The 27,935-nt window shown below is 63.4% G+C and overlaps 1 protein-coding gene across 1 annotated transcript; it reads right to left on the bottom strand.

Moving 5' to 3' along the window:
- Positions 1-27,935, bottom strand: COL20A1 (collagen type XX alpha 1 chain). The gene is made up of 34 exons (XM_073793315.1): positions 26,734-27,935; positions 24,338-24,448; positions 19,595-19,738; positions 19,278-19,421; positions 17,778-17,936; positions 17,323-17,442; positions 16,589-16,753; positions 15,773-15,937; positions 15,422-15,591; positions 15,058-15,187; positions 14,198-14,343; positions 13,985-14,108; positions 13,685-13,824; positions 13,092-13,221; positions 12,756-12,898; positions 12,472-12,604; positions 12,016-12,158; positions 11,703-11,832; positions 10,632-10,667; positions 9,848-9,986; positions 8,486-8,628; positions 8,215-8,324; positions 7,615-7,773; positions 7,447-7,524; positions 6,823-6,909; positions 6,089-6,142; positions 3,592-3,645; positions 3,413-3,466; positions 3,080-3,133; positions 2,199-2,270; positions 1,752-1,787; positions 1,580-1,646; positions 1,244-1,390; positions 1-26 (listed from the first exon to the last, which is right to left on the bottom strand). Exons 1-34 carry the CDS (start codon positions 26,813-26,815, stop codon positions 1-3), a joined length of 3,795 nt encoding a protein of 1,264 aa, XP_073649416.1. The 5' UTR covers positions 26,816-27,935.

The raw sequence follows: 27,935 nt of genomic DNA, 5'->3' as shown, positions 1-27,935 counted from the left end.
TCACTCGGGGCAGCAGGGCGACCGTCCTGGCAGGAGGAAAGGGTGGGCGGGTCTGGGGGAGGCGGCGGACAGCTGACAGCTGTCAGGAAGCAACGCCCGGCCTGCGCAGCTGCGTGGACCAGGCCCCCGGGTCCCGGGTCTGCACAGACCCGCCCCTCAGGACGCTGCCCCCTGGGCCCCTGCCCCGGCCGGGTATCCACTGTGGTGCTGACCCCCACCAGGGCCTCCCTGGGTTCCCACTGGGCCAGCTTCGGTCTCCCGCACCCACCTCAGTCCTGCCGGCTCCCCCGAGGCCCCCACACGCCCCACTGCGCCCGCCCCAGCTGCTTCTCTGGCACCTGCACGACGCTCCCCGCTGCTCCCACCCCCCACCGCCCCCCGCTGCGGCCCAGGGCTGCCTGTCCGACTGAGGGCTCCAGGCTCAGCTGAGGGGCAGGAGGGATGTGCCGGCCCGAGGGGTGCAGGCGGCAGTGCTTTCCCTTCTCGAGGGGCCTATGCTGACCTGGGGAAGGCGGGTCCTGGGGGCAGCGGGTCCAGCCTTCAGGCTGAGGCTGGAAGCTTAGGGTCGGGGGTCCCTGACCTCAAACAGGCACTGATCATTGTCTCAGAGGCCGGGGTTTAGTGTGCGGTGGGGATGGGGGAGGGGGCTGGGGTGGGCATCATGACAGCGCCTGCCAGCTTTGGACGGCAGGTACAAACGGGGGGCATGTACAGCAAAGACAATGTCTGGGGGACTGTGGTGGGTGCAGTCGGGGGAGTCCCTTCTCCACCCATCCCCGTCCACCCCTCGCCCTCGGTGCAAAACTGTCCTCCCAGCCGCCACATCCCACCCCCAGCCGTCTCCTTCCTCCCCATCGAGGCCACAAGCTCCGTCTCCCCTCATCAACTTCTCCATCCATCTCAGCATCAGCATCTGAGCCGTGAACAGCGCCGCAGCCCCAGTCAGATGGGCGGACTCATTACAACAAGGTCACTGGACCAAGCCTCCCGCTGAGGCAGCCAAGGAGAGGGGGACGGATCAGGGACGGGAGGGAGGGGACCAGAGGCTGGGGAGGAGGCCCTAAGCTCAGGCTTGCTGGGAAGTTGGGGAAGGGGCTGTTTCGAGGGCCCCAGGCAGCCAGGCAGCCCCAGTTCTGTGTGGGTTCAGGGGGCCTGTCTCCCCACCCATCACCTGGGGGAGGAGGGCCACACAGAGCCACCGGCCCCAGGACTGGGGGAGACCCTTCCCCACGGGGGCCAATACCTCTGTCCTCTGGGCGGGGGCCACCGTGCCCCACTTCTCCGGGGAGCCGGGCCTCTCTGTGCGTGCCAAAGGCCCTGGGGGCCTCCAAGATGGGCATGGGGGGCCGGGTGCTCTCGTGGGTGCAGGCGTGGAGCTTCAGCAGGTGCGCTGCGGGGGAGGATGGTCAGAGGGGGCGGGGCAGGGAGACCTTCCCTCGCTCCCTGCCTTGGTCCGAGGCACGTGGCCCAGGAGAACGGCCGCAAGGCTGGGTTCGCTAACGACCGGGCGCCGGGCGTCCCTTCCCTCCCGGGTGAAGGCGGAGGCTCTGGGGTCCTCACGGGAGGCTGGGCCACTCACTCTGGATGGCGGACTCGCAGGCCTGGCCCACGAGCTGGTAGATGGTGGCCAAGGACTGTGGCTCGCCCTGGAAGGGAGGACGGGCCACGTGGCCAGTGGATTGAGCAGCCCGAGTCAGTGCCTCCCTGTGCTTCCCCAGGGACGGCCCAGACCCCAGACTCCCCACACTCACCTTCTCTCCTCGCTCCCCCTTGGGCCCCGGCAGCCCCTGAGTGGGAGGAAAAGGAGAAGCATCTGGACCCCGTGGCCGCCCGCCCAGCGCGCCCCCCAACCGAAGGCTTCGTGCGGGACTCATCCCAGGAGTCCCCAGAGGACAGAGAACCCACCTCTCCCGCTGCGAGAGGGAGCTTCCCTGCCCCCTGGGCCCCACCCAGCCTGCAGGCCCAGGTCTGCCCCTCCCCGGCCCCCAGAGCCCACGTCCCCTCACCTGCCCCCCACCTTGTCTGTGTTGGGCCGGGCAGGGGGTAGCCTGGGCTCTCTCCCCTGCGAGCTTAGTGCCGGCCTCGCTCTACCAACGTGCCAGTCGCAGGACACCCTGAGCGGTCAGCGGGGACAAGTCTGCACACATGTGACCCCCCCCTTGCTGTCGGGCGGATGGGCTGGGTAGGGAGGGGCTTACCGTGGGCCCCACAGGCCCCGGGGGTCCTCGCTCCCCAATGCTGCCTCTGGCCCCCGCCGTGCCCTGGAAGCCCTGCAAAGGCGGGGGTTCCGGTTTGGCTGCAGCTCCGGTGCGGGGGTCCCTCCCTTCAGTCCCGCCTGCTCTGGACCAAGAGCAAAGCTAAGACAAGCTATCAGGGGACGCCTTAGCTTGTCCCCAGCCTCCTGCAGGCTGTGCCTCCTACCCACCCCGCGCCCAGGCAGCACCCCTGCACGTCCCGCCCGTTGTCGCTAGTTCTGCACTAATACGTCCCCACCCGCGTCCCAGTAGTCCGGGTGTGACCGCAGGACGGGCCCCCCGCGGGGGCTTCTTGCAGGAGGGGCAGTTCGGCCTTCCAGGAACCCAGCGAGGCCGACCCCCGGGAGATCCTGGCCGGGTCTGGGCTGCCGGCCCCGGCCCCCCAACTCAGAGTAGCTCCCAGCCCCTGAGCTCCGCTCTGACCTCCAGGAACACCAGGCTGGGAGGGAAGGCGCTTCCGAGTGAACGGCCGTGCCCCCAGCCCTCCAGCAGGGCGGCCTGGAGGCAGAGAGGGAAAAGGGGGGCCCGACCACGTCCCCCAGCCAGGCCCACCCGGGAGCCCAGGCACCTTCCTGCGTGTGGAATGGCGGCGTTTCCTACCAACCTGCCCGATGCGGGGAGCGGGGAGGGGGGCGCGGGGGCGGGCGGGCGCTGCTGCTAAGCTCCTGGGATAAGGACTCTCGTGCGCCCAGCGCCGCCGCTGACAAGGCCCCAGCCTGGGGCCGAGAGGCCGCCCCGGTCACTGTTCAGCTCAGCCCCAAGCAACCTGGGGAGGGCTGGTGGGGTGAGTGGTGTTGGGGGCTCACGGAGGAGACGATACGCACCCTAGGGCCAGGGGGTCCGGGCAGGCCAGCAGTCCCCTCCAGGCCTCTCATTCCCTGAGGGCAAAGGAAGGAGTGGGCGGGGCAGAGGCAGGTGCCCCTCCCACAGTGACCCCCAAAACCCACCACTGTCGGGGGTACGTGCTTGTGCCGGGCTGGGGCTGGTCCACCCCAGGGCCTGCCCCCGCCCCGGGCAGTCTGTGTGGGCTGACACTCCCCTCCCACCAGCCAGGCCCTGGCGGGGGCAGGATAGGGGGAGAGGTGGGTGTGGGGCAGAGAAGGAAGTCCCACCACAGCCTCCATCTCCAGACCCTCCCGGCCAGGCTCCTCTCCCACCTTTGGTCCCTGGACGCCAACCTTCCCAGGGGTGCCCTGGAGGCCGGGGTGGCCCTGGAATAGAACAGAGGCAGCCAGCCAGGCTGGGCCGAGGTCCGACCCGGAGGGGGAGGCCCTGTCCCCAGACCTCCGTCCTGAGCACACAGCACCGGTGCTCCGAGTGTGGTCTGACCCACTACCTGCAAGCCGGGGCGTCCATGGTCCCCCTTCTCTCCTTTGACCCCTGGTGGACCCTGGACGGGGAAGATGGATGGGCGGGAGGGTGAGGGGAGAGGGGCGGGGGGATGGGAGGGAGGGCGAGGGGAGAGGGCCGGGGGGTGGGTGCTGGGGGGTAGGCAACACCTACCACGGGTCCCTGGATGGTTCGGCCCTGGGTGCCTGGTGACCCTTGCTGACCTCCAGGACCCTCGGGTCCCATCTGTCCGGGTGGCCCGGGCTCTCCCTGGAGACACGGGGGTGTGTGGTGGGGCTGAGAAGACATGTGGCCGGTCCTGCGGCCCCTCCTTCGACCCCGCCCTCCTGCTGGCCCACGGTCTCCAGACCCAGGCCTGTCACAGGCATCTTCACCCTCGCAGCCCACTCTGGGAGGGAGGGGCCCTGCTATGACCCCACTGTATAGCCAGGAGCTGGGCCGCCTCCGGACGGGCCAGCACAGAGCCCTGAACTCCAGACACCAGCACATTCTACCAAACCTCTAAGGGACAGACGACACTAACACCATTTAAACTGCTTGATTTGCAGTTTAAAAACACAAAGCCTGCTTTCAAATAATCATGTGAGTCAGGCATATCAACGCACCAAACTAAAGCAAACCACAGGCATTCCCGTTTGTGAATATCAACGCGAGAATCCCAAATAAAACCTGAGCGCACAGAAGCCTGCGGCCCGTTAAGTGGGCAGCGAGCGCGCGGTGACCAAGCCGGCTTTTAACGCGAGCAGGCGCGGCTCAGAACGTGGGAGAGATTAAATCATTCACCAAACTAATAGCTTCAAGAAGAAAAACGATTTGTTTGCGTCCACAGCAGCTGATGAGGCACTCAATCTTATTTAACGCCCGCTCTTGATGTTTAGAATCTCCTAATAAAATAAGGTAGGATTTGACTATCACGAGGCAAAATGTATCTGTCTCAGCTCCCAGGCCAGGCCCACACTCAACCGGTAAACACCAGAAGCATTTCTGTAAAGGCAAGATGAGGACGTCTTCTCTCACCGCGGTTCTCTGACAAACTCTGGAGTGTCACCACACCAGACAAATAAACAAGAAACAGAAAAAGAAAAAGAAACGAGTGTAATAAAAATCGGAGTCAGTGAAGTGATTTTTCACAGGTGATGTAAATTTAAACCAGGAAATTCCAAGAAAACCATCTGAAAATAAAAAACTATTGCAAATAAGATAACTGAATAATAAAGGGGGCACAAAAATCGTACACAGAGAGGACGGAGGATTGGGGGAAGCTGAGGGCGGAGCTGGACGCCAGGACCCGCGTCTGAGGCAGCCGTTTGGACTCTGGGGTCCGTGGAAACTCGTGATGTGATTAGGCTGCATTTGAAGTTGGCGGGGGCTGTGGCTACCCAACCCTGGGAGGACGGACAGGGCAGTGGTCTGGGGAGGCAGGAGGAAGCACGTTGTGTGTCGGAAGGTGCTAGAGGCACCAGAAGGGACCAGGAGCGGGTGGGCCCTCTCAGACTGAGGAAAGCCTCGAACCGCGGTGCGGAAGTCAGGAGCCGTAGAGACAGACCCGCGCGGTCCACTAGACAGAAGGGACCAGGAGCGGGTGGGCCCTCTCAGACTGAGGCAAGCCTCGAACCGCGGTGCGGAAGTCAGGAGCCGTAGAGACAGACCCGCGCGGTCCACTAGACGGAAGGGACCAGGAGCGGGTGGGCCCTCTCAGACCGAGGAAAGCCTCGAACCGCGGTGCGGAAGTCAGGAGCCGTAGAGACAGACCCGCGCGGTCCACTAGACGGAAGGGACCAGGAGCGGGTGGGCCCTCTCAGACTGAGGAAAGCCTCGAACCGCGGTGCGGAAGTCAGGAGCCGTAGAGACAGACCCGCGCGGTCCACTAGACAGAAGGGACCAGGAGCGGGTGGGCCCTCTCAGACTGAGGAAAGCCTCGAACCGCGGTGCGGAAGTCAGGAGCCGTAGAGACAGACCCGCGCGGTCCACTAGACAGAAGGGACCAGGAGCGGGTGGGCCCTCTCAGACTGAGGAAAGCCTCGAACCGCGGTGCGGAAGTCAGGAGCCGTAGAGACAGACCCGCGCGGTCCACTAGACAGAGGCGATCCTAAAATCTGCCTGGAGACGCGTACGGTCGGCCAGGTCAAAAGACAACAACAGGGTAAACCAGTCACAACTCAGGGCACAGGTGTTTCCGTTAAACCTAGAGCCCCACGAGCGAAGAAGAAGAGGTAACCCAGCGGAGCGGGCGCTGGAGGCCACGCGTCCAAGAAAACACCAGCAACTTTCAAAGCCGGTGGAGCCACTGGGGAGAGAAACACACTTGAGGGCAGAGGACACACGTCCTGGCCAGATGCCCAAGACTGCCCGCCACGCGGTCCCTAGGCTGGGGCCCCGCGGGGAGGGCACCGTAGCCCGGTTGGGGGGCCCCGCTCCTGCCTGGGGTTGGGCTGCGGGGGGCTCAGTCCTGCACCCCCCCGCCAGGATGCCTCACAACTCACCCTGGGCCCTGGGAAGCCCTGCTCTCCTGGGGCTCCGTCCCTCCCGGGGTGGCCCTGCAGAATCACAAGCGAGGCTGAGGCCGGGCTGCACGCTGGCCTCCCCAGCAGCCCTGGACTCCAGTCCCCACCTCTAGGGGGAGAAGAAGAAGGGGCTCCGGGGGCGAGGGCGTCCTGGCCCACCCTGCCCTCCCACAGCCAACTGGTTACCGCGTTCATGGGCTCAGGCGGGTCTGGGTTCCAGCCCTGGACCCTCCCTGGTGAGGTCTGTGGACCACCAGCTAGAACGGGTCCTGGAGCCTCAGGGTGGCCAGAGGGTCTGGACCTGCCCCACAGCGGGGCCCAGGCCTGGAGCTGCCTCCTTGGAGGCCTGGGGAAAGGCCCCTCAGGGCTACCCTACAGCCCAGCGCGCCCAGGACAGAGGCTGCCTGCATGGCTGCGACTTGTGGCCAGGGACCAGCGCGGCGCTGCAGACTGCTGGGCCCAGACCCCCACCCCAGTGGGGAAGGATGGCTCCGACACCAGAGAGGGGCCTGCTCGGGAGAGGGAAGGGGCTTGCAGGAGGGGACTTGTGGGCCGGGGGGGTGGAAGAGGCGGGCAGGACACTCATGAAGTCTCCCATCTGGGTGGTGGGCCTAGGGACGGCTGCTGGGGCATGCAGGGCCACCCTCATCACCGCTGGCAGCAAGATATGCCAGGAGCCCCTGGTCACCCCAGGGAGGAGGTGCTGGACTCACGGGAGGTCCTTGGGGGCCCGGGGGCCCAGGGGTCTGCGAGGAACATGCACAGGCAGAAGGGAAGGCAGGGCAGGTCTCTCCATCCTTCTGGGAGAAAGGAGACCCCCACCATTAAATGGACCCTTTCCTCAGTTCTTGTTCGACCCTAGAGCTCAGGGTATCCACGGACACCAGGGTCCAGGGAGCCTCCAAACCCACCCCTGGGAGGCTGGGGGGGAGGGGGAGGACCTGGTCCTGGGTGCCCACCCCCCAAGCTGCCTGACACAAGCCCCCAACATGACTCCCTCTCTCACTCCCTTGCAGGCCACCAGCATGGCCAAGCCCGGTGTGGGCACCCAGGGGAGTCGGTAAGGACCCCTGCCCACAACCGTGCCCACAGAAAAGGGCAGTGGCCCTGAGTACGTGGAAGCAGCCACCCCTGGGCCTGGGAGCTTCCAGGCCTGCTCCAGCCTGCCTTGCCTCAGGGCCTCCAGGACACACATCCAGTCGCCCTGAGCTCCGGCTCTAGCCCTGGGGGCCGCCTCCTCCAGGAAGGCTGTCTGGATTTCTCCTGGAGCGGCAATGACCTGGATGGCCAGTCTACCCCCAGAATCTTTTGCCCTCGGTGGGCACTTGCCCGCCTACCGAAGCCGGGAGCTCGCAGCACCTGTCCTCCTCTGCCCAGGAGTCACTGCACACAATCTGTAGCATCTGGAGCTGGAACTGCAGGTGGGAGGGAGGGGCAGGGTCGGCCAGGCGCAGCTGGGTCAGGGGGCGGGAGGGGGTCCGCCAGCCCCGGGTTGTCTGGCTCACCGAGGCTGAGCTGCTCCGGGGGCCCCGGGCCTTGGCCAGTCTCCCCAGTGTGACGAAGCCGGTGGTGGGCAGGCTGCCGGCCTCCCCAGTGGGCTTCTCAGCCACCTTCCGGCAGTCCACGTAGAGCCTGACCTTGGAGCGGCCCACGGCTATGTGCACCTGGGAGACACCAGGAGGTCTCCTGCGGCCCCGGCCAAGAAGGGCTCCCTTCCACGCCCACAGGCCAGGGCCAGAGCGGGGAGGGGCAGGTGACCATCCCCTGGGGCCTGGGCTCAGGATCCTGACTCCACCCCAAGTCTCGTGAGACCCCCCTCGCGGGGCCTCAGTTTCCCTCCTGTGAAATGGACCAAATGACATCCCGCACAGCCCCTCCCAGGGACTTGTGGGACGCAGGAGAAAGGGCTGGAAGCTCTTTGACCCAAATTAAGGGAAGGACGTCCAGGGTGGAGGGGACCACAGGAGCAGAGGGGGAGCCACGGTGACGGGGGTGGGCAGCCTGTGTCCTGCAGAGCCCCATGGGGTTCTGCCCCAGAACCTGGCAGCCAGGAGGGTCTTAGGCAGGGAGGCACATGCGTGGGTCCTTCCAGGACCTTCCAGGACCTTGTGGAAGCTCCCAAAGAATATCCTCCTCACTTCGGGCAGGTCGAAGGTGGCCTCCTGCAGGGTGGCGCTGGGGTCACGGCTGAAGTAGGTCAGCGACTTTCTGCTGGCTGGGGGGCGGGGCAGGGAGCACGTGAGACCCTCAGGCGAAAGGCAGGAGGACGCACCGGAGTGGAGCCGCAATGGGCGTGCAAAGCCTCAGAGGCCGTGCTGCACCAGTGGCCCCTGCCTTCGAGGAGTGACCGGGGCCCACCGCTCCCCTCCAACTGACCGTCCAGCAGGACCCCCAGGACGGGCCGGAAGTCTTCGGCCGCCACCTGCCACAGCGCGAAGACCTCGCGGGGCGTCTCGGGGAGCAGGCGCAGGAGGAAGACGACTGTGTGTTCCGTGGGGAGGGTGGCCAGGTGGATGTCGCTGTGGGGACACAGCAGGGGCGACCGCAGGCCTGAGAGGAGGCCGGACCCCTGGGACCGCAGAGTGGTGTCCTTGGGGCCAGGCTGAGCCTCTCCTGCCTCAGCTTCCCCATGAGTAACGCGGGGAGTGTGAGGGGCAGGACTCCCGGCCTGGGCCTGTCAGGTTTCAACGGGAACAGCTCCCCCAAGGCCCAGCAGGGACCACGGCCAGTGTCCACGATGATCGTTCTTCAGGGTCTCTGCGTGGGTGGGGAGGGTGCAGGTCGAGGGCTCCCAGCAAAGTCTCTGAGCCTGTCTCCTGGGCCAGGAGCCCACAAGCCCAGAGGCAGCTCTGCCCTTGGGAGCTGCTCAGACTGGGTGGGCAGCTGGGGTCTGTGCTGGTGCCGTGCCCACCCTGGTGCTCAGCGGTGGGGAGGGGCAGGGAACAGGGTCTTGAGTCACCCAATAAAATCGCTCCTAATGGCCTGCAGCCTCCCTATTTGCCCTTCCTTTGCTCTTGGGATAACCAAGGGCCTGGAAGACACAGCCCAGCCTCATGGCTGCAATTCTTTAAGCAAAGCGACCCCAGGGCCTTGGCACGTGCTGCTCCTTTTCCTGAGCGCCCTCCCCTCTCCCATTCTCTCCTACCCTCTGCCACCTCCTGGGGAGCCTTCCTGACCCAGGGAGGAGCCCCTTCCACTCTTAGCAGCCCCAGGGTTGCATTTTGTATTGCTCAAATTTCTATTATAAAGTACGTGATTTGCCTTTGCAACGTAAAACATTTTAACTTAAAAATTATGCTGTGCGTGTGGAATTTCCAATGAGTGATTAAAGACACTTCCATATACGAAGTGGGGCAACTATTAGACCTCGGAGGTCATCACAAGCCTTGATCGTGGTGAGTCACGAAGCAGTGGTTTCTTACAGACCCCGGATATTCGCAGCATCAAATGAAAGCACAAAGGAGGCAGTTCTCAGGGAGACAAATTTGGTGGCCCCCGCCCAGAAGTCTGCACGTTTGGTCAATCCCTGGGCCACATGGGGAGAAGGACCCCCCCCCAACCGTGTCCTCATCCCGCCCACAAGAGATTTATTAATCTGTGGAACTCGGATTCCCGGAGCCCACGTCCCCCCGGGAGGCTCCCTGGCTGGCTCTGGGGTGCAGCCGCTGGGCCTGGGGGACGCCCCCCCCACAACCCCCGCAGGGTGCCCTCCTGCTCCCAGGCCCACGCCGCCCCGACCTGGCCCGGCGGGTCAGCTGAGCGTCCTTGAGGAGCGTGAAGGTCCTGATGGGGCCGAAGGCCGAGGGCTCCATGGCCACGCCACGCATGGAGGCGTACTCCTTCTCCACCAGCCCGAAGGCTGCCATCAGGTCAAAGCCTGGGGAGGGGTGGGGCGCGAGGGACAAGCAGAGACGGGAGGGGAGGTGGGGGAGGGGGCAGAGAAGAAAGCCAGGTGTCAGGTGAGGGGAGGCAGCAGGGGCAGCGAGGGAGACGCAGGCCTTCGGGGGCCTGCTCCTCCCCCTCTCCCTCCATCCTGGCCTGGGGGAGGACACGCAAGCAGCACCGTCCTGCCCCTTCTGTTGCCCGCAGCCCTCGCCTCCCAGCGGCCCTCAGTGCCCGGACCCGCCCATCCCACCCCCATCCCCACTCGCCGGCCCTGCAGCCGGGGCTGAGCAGCTTGCTGGACATCCCGCGGGAGACCCCGCCCCAAGCTGGGCCCCCGCCTGCAGCCCGACCCCACCGCCCCGACCTGGCAGGTCTCCCTGACCACGGGGGCCCACGGGTGTCAGCCTTCCCTCTGGCTGTCTCAGACCCACAGCAGTAAAGATGCGATGCCAGGGACCCTGGCTCAGCCCCTCGCCCGCCCCGTTCCTGGTCAGCAGAGGCTCACGGAGGCCACGCAGGACCCGGGCCTCCAGCATTGCCTGACCCCAGTCCCAGGCCACCCCCCTGACAAGGACCCAGAGCAGGGGCGGCTAGGGGCTGGTGGGAAGCAGCTGCCACACAGGGTGGGGGGACCTACCTGGGAGGGAGCCATCCGGGTGGAGGGCCGGGCAGGCTGCTGAGAGGTGACAGAGGTCAGGGTCAGTGGGGAGGGGCCCCTTGTGGCCGGACACCATGCCCTGTAGTCCCCACACCTCAGGGACGGGGATGGGACAGGGACAGTGTCCTGCTGCCTCAGGTTCCACCCCCAGGAAGACAGCATCCGGCTGGGTGCTGCCACTGGGGGCTGCACGCAAGAGGAGATGCGCCCCAGGCGGCAGGGCCAGGGAGATGCCTGGGTGTGAGGACGTGCCCGGGGCACCGCCATCCCGGGACCCAGCTCTGCAGGCCTGCCCACTGCCAAGCTCTACGTGGGCGCTCAGGATCGCTCACAGGCGAGTGCGTGCAGAAACTAGGACCCTCAGGGCGGGAAGCGGCTCCCCGCTCAAAAGATAGGAAGGGTGCTGAGCCTCAGGTAGTGAGGCCCTCGTCCCCAGAGGTATTCAAGCCAAAACCAGGCAACCCCACGGAGGGGACACAGAGGGAACCTGGGGCGGTCGGCTAACTGGCCTCTGAGGGCCTTCTACTCCGAGCGTCTGATTGCCCAAGAAAAGCAGCAAAACAAAAGACTCCTCTCAGCCGGGCCCTGGCCTGCAGGTGGTGGGACCCCAGGGACAACCAATACCCCGAGGGTGGGGCCAGCCCGGCATGGGCCCTGGGCTCCGCTGCAGCCGCCCCGTCTGTGGTCTGCGTCCGGCTTCCTGCTCCTGCAGGCTGGACGTCTGCCCTGCGCCTCCCAGACGCAGATCCAGGAGAACACCGGCCGCTCCCCAGCCTTGGGCACCTGCAGGCCGGGCCACAGCCGCGATCCCCTCCACGTCAGCCTGCACGCGTTCAGCTGGACTGCAGTGGCCTTAACCCTTGGGGTCCCGGTTGGCATTCTACACCGAGGAAGGTCTTGCGTGAAGACCCGATCTCCTTCCGCTAAGGTCTGCAGTGCAGGGTGCCTCCAGGAGTGACAGGGCCCACACATCCTGACTCCCGGAGACCTGCCAGGGTCCTGGGTCCGGCTGGGGTCTGCTGGGGCCTGGGGGTCTTAGTGCCCACTCACCCGTCTGGCCCGTGGCAGACACTGCCACACTCTTCCCTGCTCCGTAGACGGCTGAGACTAGGACCCGGTACTTGGTGGCCGCCAGCAGGTCAGGGAGAGTCACATGGCTTCTGGGTCCTGGAACGGAGATCTGGGGGGTGCGGGGGAGATGGTCACCTGAGCGTCTTTGCTCATTTGGGCGTCTCAGCTCCCTGTGGGTCCTGCCATGGAAGAGTGGCCCCCTTAACAGGCAGGGTGGGACGTTGTCTCCCCCAAGGCCCAGGACCCAGGGGCCCACGAGGGACGATGGCTTCCCGGCTCCAGGGAGACCCACCGACTTCTCGGGTCCCGAGCCTGAGGCCAGCGCGTAGGAGAGCTGGTAGTGGAGGACACGGCCACTCGGGGGTGTCCAGCTGACTCGCAGGCTGTCAGGCGACTCCGAGGCCAGGGCCAGGTTGGAGGGTGGGCTCCAGCTGACTGCGGGGGAGCAAGGGGCGGGGGGGCCTCAGCTGGCAGCACGTCCCCCGCTCTGCACCACGTCCGCCACCCTCCCATCCACGGCCCCGCCACGCTGCCCAGTGGCCTTGGCCAAGACAGGGTCACCAGGCCAGCTCCAGGACCGTCTTGGGCACTGTGTCACTCCAGGTGACTTGGACCCTCGGCCATCCCAGGGATGCCTGCCTGGACGGCTCAGGACCCAAGTGGTCCAGCTGCAGGGTCAGGGACTCGGGGGACTGCCTGTCGGGGGCCCACAGATCGAGGGGTCTGGGGCAGAGCAGGGGTCACCTACGGGGGGTGTAGCGGAGGGACACGGGGTCACTGCGGGCCCCATCCCTGTAGTAGGCCAGGATGGTGATCTCATACTCCGAGTGCCTCCCCAGCCCGGGCAGGACGGCCGTGCCCAGGTTCCCCGGGACAGAGATCTGCGGAGAGGAGGGACCGCGTGTCCAGCCGTGGAGTTGTGTCCACACGTTGGGGCCTGGCCCGGGCCACATGCGGGCCAATGTCCCCAGGGTGCAGCATGGGGGTCTGAACCCCGGGAGCTGGGATGGGGAAGGTCTTCTCCCCCGACACCTTATGGGCCTTCCCCTCTCCCAGGGGCGTCCACGTGATCTGGTAGACAAGCACGCCGGACGCCGCTGCGGCCGCCCACTCCAGCTGGACTTCGTCCCCAGGCAGCTCTGTCACCGACAGCTGGCTCGGGCTGGGGACCTTCCCTGGAAGAGGGAGACTGAGGCTGGGGTGGCAGAGGGGCCCCCAGTCTTCAGGCACAGTGCCCGCAGGGCCCACTGTCACACCTGCCCAGGTACCCGCCCTCACCTGGCTTGGTGCTGCACAGAGCAGACACCAAGCAGCTATGTTGATCTTAGTGTCCAGGGGAGCAGAGGGAAGCAGCCTGAGGACACTCACGTGTGGTCAGGCGGCCAGTCAGTGTGGAGGAGCTGCCCCCAGGGTAGAGGCAGGTAACGCGGACCGTGTAGGCGGTGGAGGACGAGAGGGGGCCCAGAGTGACCGAGGTGGCGCTCCCAGGAGCCTCCATCTGCAGGCGGGTGGGGGTGGGGACATGGGCAGCTGCGGAGGGGGCAGCGCCTGCCAGAGGGAGACCCAGGCCTGCCCCGTGACCACCCCCAGACTGGGGAGACGGGGACGGGGCGCAGGATCCATGGCACGGGGGTGGGGTCTTGCCCACCAGCCCGCCCAACAAGCCGGTGTTTTCGCCTCTCGTGACGCCACGCACCCCCCGCCCACATGCACGAGGGCTCTCGTGTGCGGTTCTTTGTTCCACGTCTGCCGCCCCCAGGGGCCCACGAGGGCCCAGGTGGTGTCAGGTGCCCTCCACTTCCCCTGTACAGGCTGAGGCTGGGCCTGGGGAGACCTGGCCACACCCACCGACCCTGAATGCAGGGTGCCCAGTGGGGGAGGCGGAGGGCGCTGGGTCCCCATGGACAACTCATGCCCCTGGACAGCCCAGGACATCGGCCCCGGCCAGGGGCTGGCCTCACCTGTCCCGAGTGGCCGCCCTTGCTCGAGACGTAGCTGACCCTGAACAGGTGCACAGGCCTCGCGGTGCCCTCCCAGGACACTCGGGCCGAGTCATGGCTCACGTCCGAGAAGCTCAGGTGCCTGGGGGGGGCCAGGGCGGCTGCAGGGCACACCAAGGCCTCAGGGACCGCCCCACACGTACGGGGGAATGGCGGGCGATGGCCAGGGCTGATGGGGCTACCGGATGGGGTCGGGGTCCCCCACCCGTGGAAGGTTGCGGGGAGCCAGAGTGGGCAGCAGTCTGCGGGCGGGGCACTCACGGGTCCTGGCGCGGATGCTCTGGGCCTCGCTGGTCTCTGCCCCTCGCAGGCTCCGCACCCACACCTCGTAGTCCCTGCCCGGGGCCAGCCCATCCAGCAGCGCCTCGGGCTGCCCCACCCGCACCTGCGGGAGGCTCACGCTGGCCCCTGCCTGTGCCCCCGCCCGCCGGCCCAGGCTGGTTCCCCCGCCTCCCCTCCCCCTCGGCCCCGCACCTCTCTCCCCTCCTCCGTGCCCTCAGGGGAGGTGGGCGAGCACTGCACCAGGTACTGGGTGGCCCCCGCCGAGGGCTGCCAGGTGAGGTGGATGGCTCTGGGCATCGCTGCGGCCAGGGTCAGCGCCTGGGGTGGGGGCAGGGGCGCTGGGGGAGACGGGGCGGGCGTGGGGGGGCTTTAGAAACGCAGCACAGGCAGAATTCAGCCCCATAAACCAGCGGGACAGAGGGTCTCAGGCAGCGCAGGCCAGGTGTGTCTTGATGAGACACGGTGGGGGGAAGACCAGCGCGGGTGGGGGGCACAGACAACTGAAGTCCCTGTCCCGGCTCGCCCTGGGCCACCCTGCTTTCACTTAAGGCCACATGCTGTGTGGTCCCATTTATATGGAGGGTCCAGGAATGGCAAACCCCAGAGACAGAAAAGAGATCAGGGGTGGGCAGGGGCCGTGGGGAAGGGGAGGACTGGGGGTGACTGCTAAGGTGTTGGGTGTGCGATGCTGGGACAGACGGACACCACCGACTGGTACACTGTAAATGGGAGGGTCGTGGGGTGTATCTCAGTAGAGCTGCTGGGGGGCGGCTCACGCAGGCCCTGGGGGCCTGCGGGCTGGACGGGGCGGGAGCCCCAAGAGTGCAGGCAGCAGCAGTACTGGGTCCCAGCCACGACCGGGGTGACGACACAAACGACACCACTGTGCTCAGAAGAGGACACAGGGTCGGAGAGGCCCAGTGACTCGGCCTCGGTCACAGGCTGGGGGTGTGCCCCACCCGGGTTAAGACTGCCCCGGTGCCAGGCTCTGAGGGGAGGCTGCAGGCGGGGGCAGCCCTTACAACCCTGAGCCCAGGTGCCCCCTCGCCCACCTGTGGTCACCGGACCCTGCAGGCCCTCACCGACGCCGGCCTTGTAGACGGGGAACACGGAGACCAGGTACTCCGTGCTGGAGGTCAGGTTGTGCAGCTCTGCCGACGAGGCGGGCCCCTCCACCACCATCTGGAACAGAAGCCGGGACAGAGTGGGCGGGGCGGGGGCGGGGGGGGGGGGGGGGCGCGGGCTGGGGAGGGCTGGGTTAGCCCGCGCTCTCTGCGCGGCTGCGTCCCTGTCCAGGTCTGGGCCATCTGCGGGGGCAAGGGGCTGCGGTTTGGTAGCCCCCTGCCCCTGCCACTCTTCTTCCTCCACGTGTGGGCCCGGGTCCAGCCCTGCCTGCGTGAGGGGGGGCCCTCTCACCTCCCTGGGGGCGCCGCCCTTAGAAGGCCGCAACACGATCAGGTACTTGAGCGGTGGCCGCGGGGCTGGGGTCCAGGACAGGTGGATGCTGGAGGAGGTCACCCGGGTCAGGACCAGGCCGGTGGGAGCGGAAAGGGGGTCCAGGGCCGGAGCGGCTGCGGCCGGTGTAACTGTGGGACGGGAGGGGGCAGCTGGCGACAGTGGCTCTGCCTGCGCCCCTGGGGGCCACTTCCGGGAAGGACAACGCTCCCCCAGGTATCCTCAGAGCCCTGAGAACCGCGTGGGTGGGGCCTGGCGGGGCTGCGGCCAAGCATGGGCGGCCCTGCCCTCGTGCCACCCCTGCTCGCTCACCTGGGCCGCTGCGCGGGCGCCTGCCCTGCACCTTCTGGCAGACGAGGCGGCTGAGCAGGCCGGCCAGCGAGCCGAGCTGGGGGAAGTCCTGCACGCTGTGCACGGTGACGTCCAGAGGCTGGGACGCCAGGAGCCTCAGCTCCGCATCGTCGGCGTTCTTCACGCCTGCCGCAGGTGGGGCGAGCTGTCCGTCGCGAGCCAGGACCACTGGGCCCCTGCGAGGCATCCAGCCGGCAGAGGCTCCTTCCCAAGCCACAGACCCAAAACTCCACAGGCCCAGAGCGGGGCCACCCGGCCGGGCCCCGCGAGAGATGGGCTGGTGTGAAGGTGGGGCTAGACACCCGAAGGTCCCCCTCAGGCTGTGCATGCCTGCCTGGCTGTCTGTGGGTTTGGGGCCAGGAGGGAGGCCAGTGTGCTTTCCTCGGCGTCCTGCACACCCTGGGGCTGGGGTCAGGCACCGAGGACGACGGTCTCTGCCTCCAGGAATCCCTGCCCCCAAGTCTGGAGTTTCCTTCCCAAGGAACAGAGTCAATGACCGGCCAGTTAAGGGAGCAGAGCAAGGCCTCCGGGCCGTGCACAGGGCCCGTGCAGACAGGAGGGGGCACGGACACGTCTACAGACACTTTATTAGAGAGCGGCCTTGCCGCCCACGCCGACTCACGCGGCTGCCTCGGAGCAGGGACTTGTCCTCCCCATTCGCAGACAGCGGGCTGGGGCTCAGAGGCCACAAGACCTGCAGCCCCGGGGGCGGTGGTGGTGGGGGCGTGGGAGCCACCTGCTGTGAAAACTCCCCGTGAGAGCCCGGGGTCTGCTCACCCACAGCAAAGACGTCAACGCCCAGACCCTTGAGCATGTGGCCAGCAGTGCGGGCATCGTCCTGGGACTTGCCGTCCGTCACCAGAATCACCAGTTTGGCCGCCTCCGGACGGAGACCCGCCACGGGCTTCAGGTTCTGTTCCAGCACGTGGGTCAGGGCCAGGCCTTGGGTGCAGTGAGAAGAAAGTGCTGGCAGCTCCGAGCACCCTCCCTGCCCACTCGCGAAGGCTCCACCAGCCGCTGGCCCCCTGCTTTGCCCACCAGGCCGGTCCTGGCCCCTTCAGGCTGCGGGGGCCCGGAGGGCAGCGATGCCCCCTCTCCTTCCCTCAAAGGCACCCAGAGACTCAGGGGCCAGCGCCCCACACCCTGCTGTCTTCTCAAGAGCAGTGAGGCCCCAGGACGGGAAACAGGGAGGGGACCTGCGGTGGGGGGAGGGGTCTGCCAGGGCGAGACCCCCTGAGGGGGCTGCTGCTGGCAGGGCCCCCCCAAGCGACTGGTGGGCCCTCCCGGGGGCCTCTACCGACCAGAGGAGTCTCCTGGTTTCAGCAGGACTGCCCAGCACACCACGTTCACCATGGATGAACGAGGTGGACTTGTCCTTTGCAAAGGCGTGAATACACAGCTCTCAGGCGTGGTTCAGAACACACGTTTCCAAATCTGGGAAGGCGCGAGGGCAGCCGACCTCAGGACAAGACCTGAATAGACCCCGAGGGTGGGGCTGGGGCCAGGCAGACCTGTGAACGTGTTTCCCCCTCTGTACTGGAGGCCACGCACGGCGGCCAGCACCTCCTCCTTGGTGTCAAAGGCATTCAGGTCCCACTCGGTCTGGGGGTCCCCGCTGTACTGAGTCAGGCCTGGAAGGGGAGGGGTCCCCACTGTACTGAGTCAGGCTGGGAGGGGTGGGCACACAGCAGGCGGGCAGGACACACATAGCCTCGCCGGGTCACCAGGGAGGCACATCTGCAAAGCCTCGCTTTCCACACAATGTCCCCCCAGGAGCCAGCTGTCCCCCCAGTGCAGGTCGGGACCCCACCCCTGCCTGTCCAGGTGGGAACTCAGCCTTAGTTCCCAGAGGCTGCGTGTCTCCTTCCCCGATTCTCACTCCCTTTTCCAAGCATCGCCTGTGCTGGGGGCTGGCAGGAGTTGTGAGGACACCCCGGGTGGGGCGCAGGGCAGGGCTGGGACCTACCTACTTGGACTTTGTCTGGCCCGATTTCAAAGGGCTCAATGATGCTGGCCAGGAAGTCTTTGACCTGCTGGAAGTGACTGTGACCAATACTCCAGGATCCATCCACCAGGAAGATCATGTCCACGGGTGTGGGGGACGTGCAGCGGAACTGGGGTCCGGCTGGGGAAGGAGGGGAGGGAGGCGAGGTGCTGGGCGAGACCCGCTGCTGCTGCAGGACCCTGATCCGCCCCGGAGGCGGGCTGCAGCCCCAGCATCTCCTTCCCCGGGACAGGTAGAGGGTAAGGAGCCACAGGACTCCGGTCTCAAGTGAGGTGAGCAGCTGGGTGTTGGGGGACAGGCACTAGGGTCTCCCCAGACTTAGAAAACCGCACTGGAACTCAGCCCATCATCCCAGGCCCTCCGAGCCCCCCCAGAGAGGGTTCACAGGACATCCAGCCGCTCTGGCACCTCTGCCCTCCATCAGCCTTGGCGGTGCTGGTCACTGTGCGATTGTCTATGGCAGGGGTAGGGGGGTTCCACCTTCCTCATCCGGCCGACACGACACCCGGGCCCAGCGGGCAGAGGCTGCCCAACGGGGTGCCAACCGGGGTCGCTGCGTCAGCACCACGGACAGCTCCAGGCAGCTGCCCACCCTGCCAGCTCTGGGCTGAGGCCTCACTGTTTGGTGAGGGGGCTTGTCCAAAGGACCCAAGAGCTCTTTGGAGACAAAGCCACACCCCTCGATCTGGGGCTCCCTGAGTTTTGCACAGACAGTGCCCGCAGGCCAAGCCCCAGAGCCAGGGCCAGACCCCACCTGAGGCTCCCGGGCAGGGTAGGTGTGGTGAGATGCCCCCCCAGTGGGGGAGGCAGGCCCTGGCCTCAAGTCCACTGGGAGACAGCAGGCGGCCCGGACCCCAGGACCCCACGTGAGGCTAAGGAAGGAGGTACCTTCTTCCATTCCAAGTCTGATGGGAGAAACAAAATCAGAGACATCTCAGGTCTGATGGGGGAGGCACAGCCCTGCCTGCAGGGCCTCGAGGGAAGTGCGGCGCTGTGGTCCCATCCCGCTAGCCTGCGGAGGCTGGCACCCTGGCCATCTTACCTGGCTTCTCTCTCCCTCCAGCCGAGGCCCTGGCGTGGCTGTGCTCTTCCAGGTCTGGGGTGCGCTGGGCAGGGGCCTCCCCCTCAGGGCCCCTGGGTGGGGGCTGTTCCTCACCAGGTACTCCTGGGGGGGGGGGTGGCCACAGCTGTGTCACCTCTCCCCAGCCACACTCAGGCTGGGGGACTCCTGAGAGGGGTCAGGGTGGTGGGACCAGGCACTGGGGCCCCAAGGACGCCCCGAGCAGATGACCTGCCCCAGTGGGTTTAGTGAACCGAGGAGCGCGGCAGCCAAGCCTGAGTGAAGCTGGGGAGTGTGAGGTCAGATGGAGGAAGCACGTCCTGGCCGCATGGAGAGGATCCGCGGGAAGCTCAGGACCGCTCCTCGTCCCAGGCACTTACCGTCCCCCGGCTTGGACCCACCAGGCGTGGGCAGGTCTCGGCTTGGGGCCAAGGCCACTGGGGGCTCGAGGTCTGGGCTCCCCTCGTGGGAGGGGCTGGGCTGCAGGGCTGCCCCCAGTGGCCTCCGGCTGCTCCTGCTCGCAGAGCTACTCTTCAAATCTTTGACTGCACAGAGATGCGAGGGGCTGTCAGGACCACCGGGGAGGGCAGAGAGGCCTGGGGCTGCACACAACCCTCCCCGCGAGGGTTCGTCCAGGCTCCATGGGGCTCCCAGTCGAGGGGCTGCCAGGGCTCAGCTCCAGCCTCCCCTGCACACATGCACCCCCGGAGGGACTTACTCACAAACTCCCTCCGAGCCAGCAGGACATTCCCTGAGCCCGTGAGCTCGAAGATCTGCAAGGTGTACCCTTTGGAGGGGCTCAGGCCCCCCACCGTGGCCTTGGGGGTCTTGGTAGTCAGCATCACCTCCTGCTCCAGGTCCCCTGGGTGGGGGTGGGGAGAGCTGTCGAGCCCGCCCAGGTGGATGCTGTGTGCGCGTGTGTGCACCTGTGCGTGCAGGTGTGCTGCGCCCACTCTGTCCTGCGTGTGCCTGCAGGTATGTCAGGGAGGGGCAAAATCCTCCAGGCGCCTCCTCTTCCCCCTCCCCCAGCTCCTCCCCTTGGGGTGGGGGAGGGGAAAAGGGGAGAGGTCGTTGTTGCCCTCTCCAGGACCTCCTGGGTAACAAATGGAGAAAGAATGTATCTCTGCGGCAGCAGAATAAGATGCCTTTACAAAGCTTCCCCAGAAGGACTTATCCTCCCCAGAGGGAGGACCCATAAGCCCTCCAGATGCCCAGCACAACAGCCCTGGGGACAGCGTGAAGGTGTGAAGACGGGGGCTGCACACAGAGAAAGGCCCCACCTGCCCGTGTGCAGGGGGCTGGACGGCACACAACAGCGAACCTGCAAACATGTCCCACTGTGACTCTGTGAGTCTAAAAAAAGAAACTATTCCAAAGGAGACACTGCCACGCTCTCAGGGGAGGCAGTCGTGGAACCGACTGGAGAGACTGCAGTCAGAGGCCAGGAAGCACCTAGCGGCTCTCGGGTCTCAGGAGCTAGGAAGGGGATAACAGAGGAAGGACCTGCACGCCCGCCCCATAGTCCATTGTCTTGCGGGGCGGATGGCCCCCAGCCTGGGTCCAGCCCCACGTGGGGAGGTGGGACAGGCCGGGAGGGCGCGGGTGTTGGTGCTTCATATGACTCGAGCTGCGTAATTCTCACAAAACCATCCCCCCATTTTGTAGGTGGGAAAATCAAGTCACACAGTTACTCAGTGGTAGAACCAGGATTTAAACCCAGGTCTGTTGGGTTCCTGGGCCCGCCTGCACAGGGGAGGGATGTACAGGCAGGCCCTTTGAGGAAGTGAGTCCTTGGCATGTGCCCCCCGCCCCCGCCATTCTTTGGGTTGAGACACTGAAGAGCTCCACCCAGGAGCAAGGGTTAATGAGGATAGACTGGCTCTTGAAAGGACTGAAGCCCAACTTCAAATAATCTTAACTTCTAAAACAGAGTGAAGATGACCCAAAACTGCTAGTTCACATCACTGTCTGTCAGAAACAAACATAAATTGTTTCTGAAGGAAGGCAATGTTATCAAAGGCCATAAATTATTTCTATAAGTTGTCACAATGTCTGGTATGCAGTAAAAAGTAACCGGATATGCGAAGGAGCAAGGCAATGTGATTGAATGTTAAGAGAAGCATTAGACAACAGAAAGAGAGCCACAGATTTCCCAGATACTGGAGTCATGAGACTTTCAAATAACTATGTTAAGTAGTTTGAAATTTTAAAAGACGAGCCTATGAATTCAGGTATCAAACCATAAAAAAAGGAATCCTTGAATGCAAAAGCCAAACGGAAATTTCCAAATGGAAAAACACAGGGACTTCCCTCGTGGTGCAGCGGTTAAGAATCCATCTGCCAACACAGAGGACACGGGTTCGAGTCCTGGTCTGGGAAGATGCCACATGCCACAGAGCAACTAAGCCTGTGTGCCACAACTACTGAGTCTGCACTCTAGAGCCCATGAGCCACAACTACTGAACCCGCGTGCCACAACTACTGAAGCCTATGTACCTAGAGCCCGTGCTCTGCAACAAGAGAAGACACCGCAATGAGAAGCCCATGCACCACAACGAAGAGTAGCCCCCGCTGGCCGCAACTAGAGAAAGCCCGTGTGCAGCAACAAAGACCTAACGCAGCCAAGAATAAGTAAATAAATAAATTTAATTTAAAAAAGAAAGAGAAAAACACAAAACATGATGTTAGAAATTCAAAGAATGACCTAACAGCTTGTTACACACAAATGAAGAGATAAATGGTGGAAGATCAGTCAGAATAAAAAACACGAAGTTAAGCATGGAGAGATAAAGGGATTGAAAATATAGAAGAAAGAGTAAAAGGCACAGATACAGAGAGAGAATGGGGCACAAGCAATGTTTGAGGAGATACAGCTAAAGAACTGTAAAACAGTAGACACCGATTTGAGAAGTCCTGTGAATCTGAAGCAGGAGAAAAGAGACCCACACCCACGAACATCAGATTAAATGTGCTGAGAATCCAAACAGAGGAAAAAGTCTCAAAAGCAGCCAGGGAAAAAGACGTTACGACAGCAACTGGGTTGATAACTGAATTCTCAGGAAAAACAACAGAAACCAAGAGACGTTCAAAGGAGTCTTCAAAGTGTTGAAGGAAAGTTCCAACTTGAAATTCTATACCCAGCAATAATATCCCTCAAGAATGAAGGCGGAATAAAGGCATTTTCAGACAAACAAACAAAACCCCCCAAAACACAAGAATGTGTAACCAGCAGACCCTTACTAAAGGAAACATTTTCAGGCAGGAGAAAAATAACCCCAGACATGCTGGAAGGAAAAGAGAACAACAAAAGGGTAAACACGTGAGCTGGTCCAAATTCACGTCGAATTTATACACTACGCAAATGAAAATGTTTTATGAGATTTAATATGGATATAGATTAACATGCATGAAAAGGGGATAAATGTAGTTGTGCTGCTCCTGTGTGGGAAAAGGTAACGTAGCCTTCATGGATGTTACACGTTGATAAGTTAAGGATGGCACGGCGGTCTCTGGGTGATCACTGCAGGAGTAAAGGGATACGTAACTACTGAGCAGAGGGGGACATGGGATGATAAACAGCGCTCAATCGTCCCCCACCTACCCATCAATCTTAACTTCACACACAAAAAAGAGACACTAGATGCTGCGGGCCTCCAGCTGTGGTGCAGCAGGAGTGACACAGAACCACTTATAAAGGATTGTTGTCAACAAAAGATAATCAAACCTGAATCTGACCAAACCTCTGGGACCTGTCAATCTTCAGGACAGATGGGGGTAGGGGAGCAATAAAAGTGGCACCACGGGGATGCCATCAGCAGAACAAAGAATGTTGGAAGTTCTGGCGGACAAACGACCTTCTTTCTTCAACAAATAAGTGTCAAGGAAAAGGAGGAGAGCTGTTGTAGCTGGAACATTACCGGAGACACGGGAACAGCACAGTGTAAGGACTCTGTTGAGATCTCAGTGCAAAGAAGTCAATTGCAAAAGATATTTATTAGGCAAGCTGGAAGATTTTTAACACAACAAATTATTTATCGATGGTTCTGAAATATTTTTACTTTTTAGGTATGCCAATGGTACCAGAGTTATTTTTTGGTCCTTCCTTTTAGAGAAACATACTGAAATATTTATAGACAAAATTATATAGTGTCTGAGACTTGCCTTAAGATAATACACTATAAGGAAGGAGTTGGAGAGACAGACATGGAACAATAGTGGCCGTACGTTGATAACTGTTGAAGCTAAATTCTGGGAACATGAGGCTTCATTACATCACGCTCTCTTCTTTTGCATGTGTTTAAAATTTTCCATAAAAATTCAGTGCCACAAAAAGACAAGAAAGGAGAGGAAAAAATTATAGTGTAACAAAATGAAAACAAGTAGGAAGATAGTAGATTTAAACCCAAATATATCAGTAACTTCATTAAATGTAGGTGGAAAAATGTTTCAATTAGAAGACAAAGATTGTAACATAAAAACAACACAAATTCTATGCTTCTTAGAAGATGCATCTAAAATGAAAGGCTAAAGAAAAATTGAGTAAATGAATGGGAAAAGGTTTTCAGTGCAAACGCTTCCTGGTGGACCAACACTGATCTCACAAAAAAGAGATTATAAGAAAAGACTGCAACCGCAGAGATAATGAGAATAGTTCATTATGAAAAAGGTTCAATCTACTAGGAAAATGTGATAATTCTGAATTTGTATGCACCTAACATCAGAGCCTCAATGTATAAAACAACGATTAGTGAGAAACCACAGAAAGATGTATCTATAGTCACGATGGGGGATTTAAAATACTTCTCTCAGGAACTAATGGGATAAGTAGACGCACACGAAATCAGCAAAGATAAAAAAGATGTGAAAAATAAGGTAAATAAATCTGGCTTAGTTGAGATAGTAGAAAACCACAGGCGAGTCAAGAAGGGGGTTCTGCTTGGGAGCAGAGGGGGTGGAGACCGGAACGGGCCTCTCCTCACCCAGGGCATGAGCTCCAGTTTGCCTTTGCATCGTGCATGTACCCATTCTGCAATCACACACCCACGATTGTGGGCTCGTCTGCGCGTCAAACCTCAGCTTTTGAAAGGCTGTTCACACTCGCAGCCCTCATCCCGTCTGGAGGTTTGTGTCGGGTTGCCAGGCGCCTCTGCCGCCTGCCCTCCTGTGGGACGCGCTCTGATACCGTGAGTCTGCCCTGGCGCTGGGCACTGGCAGAGCCCCAAGAGCTCTAAGCTTGAGGAGGATCCTTGTTTCTTCCAAGTGAGCGAGCGCCTTCTGCGTGCGCCAGGCGCGGGATACGGCGGTGGGGACTCCAGGGGCCCCGCTCTCCTGCCACAGCTTCCCCGTGTTAGTGGGGCAGGGGGGGAGGAGGGAGGCATAGTCGCGAGGAGCCGGGCACAGCGACCGCCATGCTGACCGTGGTCACCATCAGTGCGCGCAGAGGGGAGGCGCGGGCCCCTACCTGCCCTGGGCTTCACCTGCACCAGGTAGCCGAGACTGCTCCCCTCCGACTCCCTCCACTTCATCTGCAGCCGGTCCTCAGGCAGCACCGCCAGCCTCAGGCGGCTGCTTGCTGCGAAGGCAGGACAGGGGTCAGGGCTGCCCCCTGGCAACCGCCCCAACCAGCTGTGGGGGCCCCGAAGCAGCTGGGGCCCCATCAGGGGTCAGAGGGGGCCAGTCCCACCTGGGGGAACTCTAGAAGAGGCCCCACCCGGGGCTGAAGAGGACTGGGACCGCCTGGCAGCACCCGGGAGGGCGGACTTCTGTCCAGGGAGGCCCCCGCCCCCGTGCACTGAGGCCAGCCTCCCGGAGTGACCGTAACTGCCCCACCGGAGACGCGGGCACTGAGCCAGCACTGCAGCTGCCATCCCGCCCGGATGTCCCCGCCGAGTCCCCGCAGCTGCAGACCCCAAGGTCACCACCAGGCTCACACAGCCCATGAGGGTGGGGTGCCCTGGGGTGGGCCTGGCCTTCCTGGGAGGAGGACGGGGTAGCGAGGCCTCAGCCCTCAGGCACAGCCTGGCCCCCAGCTTCCGGGGGCTCCATCCTGGGGGGAGGACGGGAGCTCCATCCTGGGAGGAGGACGGGGGCTCCATCCTGGGGGGAGGACGGCGTAGCGAGGCCTCAGGCACAGCCTGGCCCCGGGCTTCCGGGGGCTCCATCCTGGGAGGAGGACGGGGTAGCGAGGCCTCTGCCCTCAGGCACAGCCTGACCCCCCAGCTTCCGGGGGCTCCATCCTGGGGGGAGGACGGGAGCTCCATCCTGGGGGCAGGACAGGGTAGCGAGGCTTCAGCCCTCAGGCACAGCCTGGCCCCCAGCTTCCGGGAGCTCCATCCTGGGGGGAGGACGGGGTAGCGAGGCCTCAGCCCTCAGGCACAGCCTGGCCCCGGGCTTCCGGGGGCTCCTCAGCAGAGGCGGCTAGTTTTGGAAAGTGGAGACAGAGCTGGGCTTCTTCTGGCGGCCCCCCTCAGAGCTGGGGCACAGGGGAAGGGCAGGGCCGGGGGGAGCCCACGGCAGACACAATGATCGCTTAAGAGCAGGGAACAGCTGAGCCGGGCTGCTGGGCGGGCCCCGCTGATCCCTGGGGCCTGGGCTGAAAGGCAGGAACGCCTCAGGAGCGGGGGCCTTGAAAAGCCACTTGTGAACAGGAAGCCCAGCTCATGAAGAGCCTCTGTCTCCCGCGCCCCTGGCATGTTGGGGGACATCCCCAGCTGCCTTCTGAGTCTGCACGTCAGGGCCTTGGTGGGGCGCCTGGGAGACAGCACCCACCCAGGGGCACCCCCCACAGGGCCACCCTCGGGGAAGGGCAGCGTGGATGTGGGGCCCCGCCCCGCCCTAGCCCTCCCCTGTCTACCCAGAGCCTGCAGGGACCTCATGCTGTCTGGACTCAAGTGTCTGTAGGGGTTCCTTAGTGATTTGGCCCCCTCGGGGTGATCCTGTCAGAGCCCCAAGGACAGAGGGCCCCGACCACCTGCGTGCAAAAGTATAACCTCGAAGATGCACCACCAGTAAGAAGGCGGTTACCAGAGCCGGGGCTCCGGGCTGGGTGGCGGCACGATGCACCCCTGCCGCCCCCGATGAGGCCAGCCCTCGGCAGTCTCCTGCCCCTTCATCACCCGTGGGAGCCAGGTGCACGCCAGGGATGTGGCCGGCAGGGGTAGAGCCTCGGACGGCCCCTGGGACGTGGACACCACCTCCCAGTGTCAGTCTACGCAGCCCTCCCCCACGGGTTTGGGGTGTTACAAAGGATACTGCGACCAGCATTACCCCGAAAGGCACACACTGTGAACGTCCAGTAGGGAGCAGAAGCGTCCCCTCGCTGGATGGGGTGTACCCGCCCAAGGTGCTACCCGCAGGGGGCAGGGGGCTGATGTGATGTGCGCCTTAGAGGAGCTTAAATGAGCAGGGATCTGCTGGAGGCAGCATCGTGGGCTCTCCTGGGGGCGGGGCATCACTTTTTACTCTAGATTCTGCTGTTTTGAAAATTTCACATTGAAAAGGCATCTGGGGGTGATGGAAAAAATATTAATATAAGAGGGAATTAAATGCACACGCAGTGTGTTAATAACTGTTTAAAAAAAAAACCCAAACAACAACAACCGGAAAACAAAAAAAGCCCAAAGAAATAGAAAGACCGCAAGGCCAAATGGTCAAGCCACAGCTGAGGGCGACACCGTGGGCAGAGCTGTCCCCTCTTCCCGTCTCTGCCCCCTGAGCATCTGTCCCCCCAGAATAGCAGCTGCTGGGGGCTCAGGGCCAGAGGGAGGCTGGTCCCTTGGGGGACCTGTGCCCTGGGCAGGTACGGCCTGGGGTGGGGGGCAGGCAGGGGCCACAGGAAGCCCACACCCGTGTCCTCACCTTGTCCCTGGCCGAGTCCCAGGGTGACACCCAGCCACAGCCAGAGGCCGACCCCGAGGCGGGGGCACACACGGATGCTCATGGTGTGTGGCCTGCGGGAGGAGGAGAGGCCACTCAGCCATCTGTCCGTCTGTCCCTCTGTCCCCTCCTGACCTCGAAGCCAGAGCTTCTTTGTCTGCGCCTGTGTAGGCCTGGGGCCGAGCCCATACCCGGAGGCCTCCAGCCACTTGCCCTCCTGTCCCCAGGGGCCAGCATCCCACAGGCCTGGGGGAGCTTCCTGGATCGGGAGGTCAGCTGCCCTCCGTCTGCCCACCCGCACCCTCTGCGTCCCGCCCTCGGGACCCTCTCCACAGGCCAGCTAGGCCAGCTCGGGGCCTGGCTGCTGCCCTGGTCACTCACTTGTCATTAGACCAGCCTGGGGTGGCCACTGTCAGGGCCAAGGGGTCTGGGGAGGAAACCAAGGCCAGGTGGGGGGCGGCCCTGCCCACAGCCCTGAGTGGCATCAGAGCTGGGACCGGGACCCCTGCTGGAGCAGGACCCCAGCTGTGCCGCTCCCCCTGCTGGCCCCAGGAGGGGCGTGTCCTGGCTGAGGACCGGCCACCCAGGACAACCAGCCCCCTGGTTCCAGAGCTGGCCTCTCAGTGAGGTGGGGGGAGCCCCAAAGGTGGGGTTGGGTCCTGGGGGGCTGCCTCTGGGCCTCTGCTGACAGAGCAGAGGGGAACGTAGTGCAGGATCTCAGGCCTCCGGCCAGCCCCGGCCCAGACACACCCAGGGCAGTGGAGCTCAAGGGGGTCCTCGGAGCTGCAGATGGGCTAGAGGATGGTGCACAGGTTATCCGGGCACCCCAGATCCCAAGCCAGGCCCCTCCCCTCCCCACAGAATTCAAGGCTGTGAACAGGACTCCTCCGCAGCGCCTTCCTTCCTCCACCCCTGTGACCCTGGGGGGCCAGACCCCCTCCCCAGCCCAACACTGTGCATCCGGTCCTGCTGAGCCCGCCCCCGCTGAGCCCGCCCCCACCCTGTCTGGAAGGGCAAGGTCATCCTCAGATCACAGACCTGGGTGCCTCCCCTGGTGGCCCCTCCCCGTCCAGCTGGCCCTGAGGCGAGTCACCAACCTGCTCCAGTCCCAGAGCAGCGTCCCTCCGTCCCGCGCACTCCCGTCTACCCTGGTCCTGCTGCATCCACAGGGAGGCCGTGGCTTA

The sequence above is a fragment of the Tursiops truncatus genome, chromosome 15 (genome assembly GCF_011762595.2).
Source record: "Tursiops truncatus isolate mTurTru1 chromosome 15, mTurTru1.mat.Y, whole genome shotgun sequence".
NCBI lineage: Eukaryota > Metazoa > Chordata > Mammalia > Artiodactyla > Delphinidae > Tursiops > Tursiops truncatus.
Note: the sequence above shows the minus strand (reverse complement) of the source record. Positions and strands in the feature narration are given on the sequence as shown.

Excerpts from the sequence above, each read along its gene's own strand:
- COL20A1 (XM_073793315.1), bottom strand. The coding sequence starts at position 26,815 with ATGAGCATCCGTGTGTGCCCCCGCCTCGGGGTCGGCCTCTGGCTGTGG. Across the intron at positions 15,592-15,772 it reads GCGCCCGCGCAGCGGCCCAG|TTACACCGGCCGCAGCCGCT; the intron begins GTGAGCGAGCAG and ends CCCGTCCCACAG. Across the intron at positions 14,344-15,057 it reads GCAGGGTCCGGTGACCACAG|CGCCCCTGCCCCCACCCCAG; the intron begins GTGGGCGAGGGG and ends CGTCTCCCCCAG.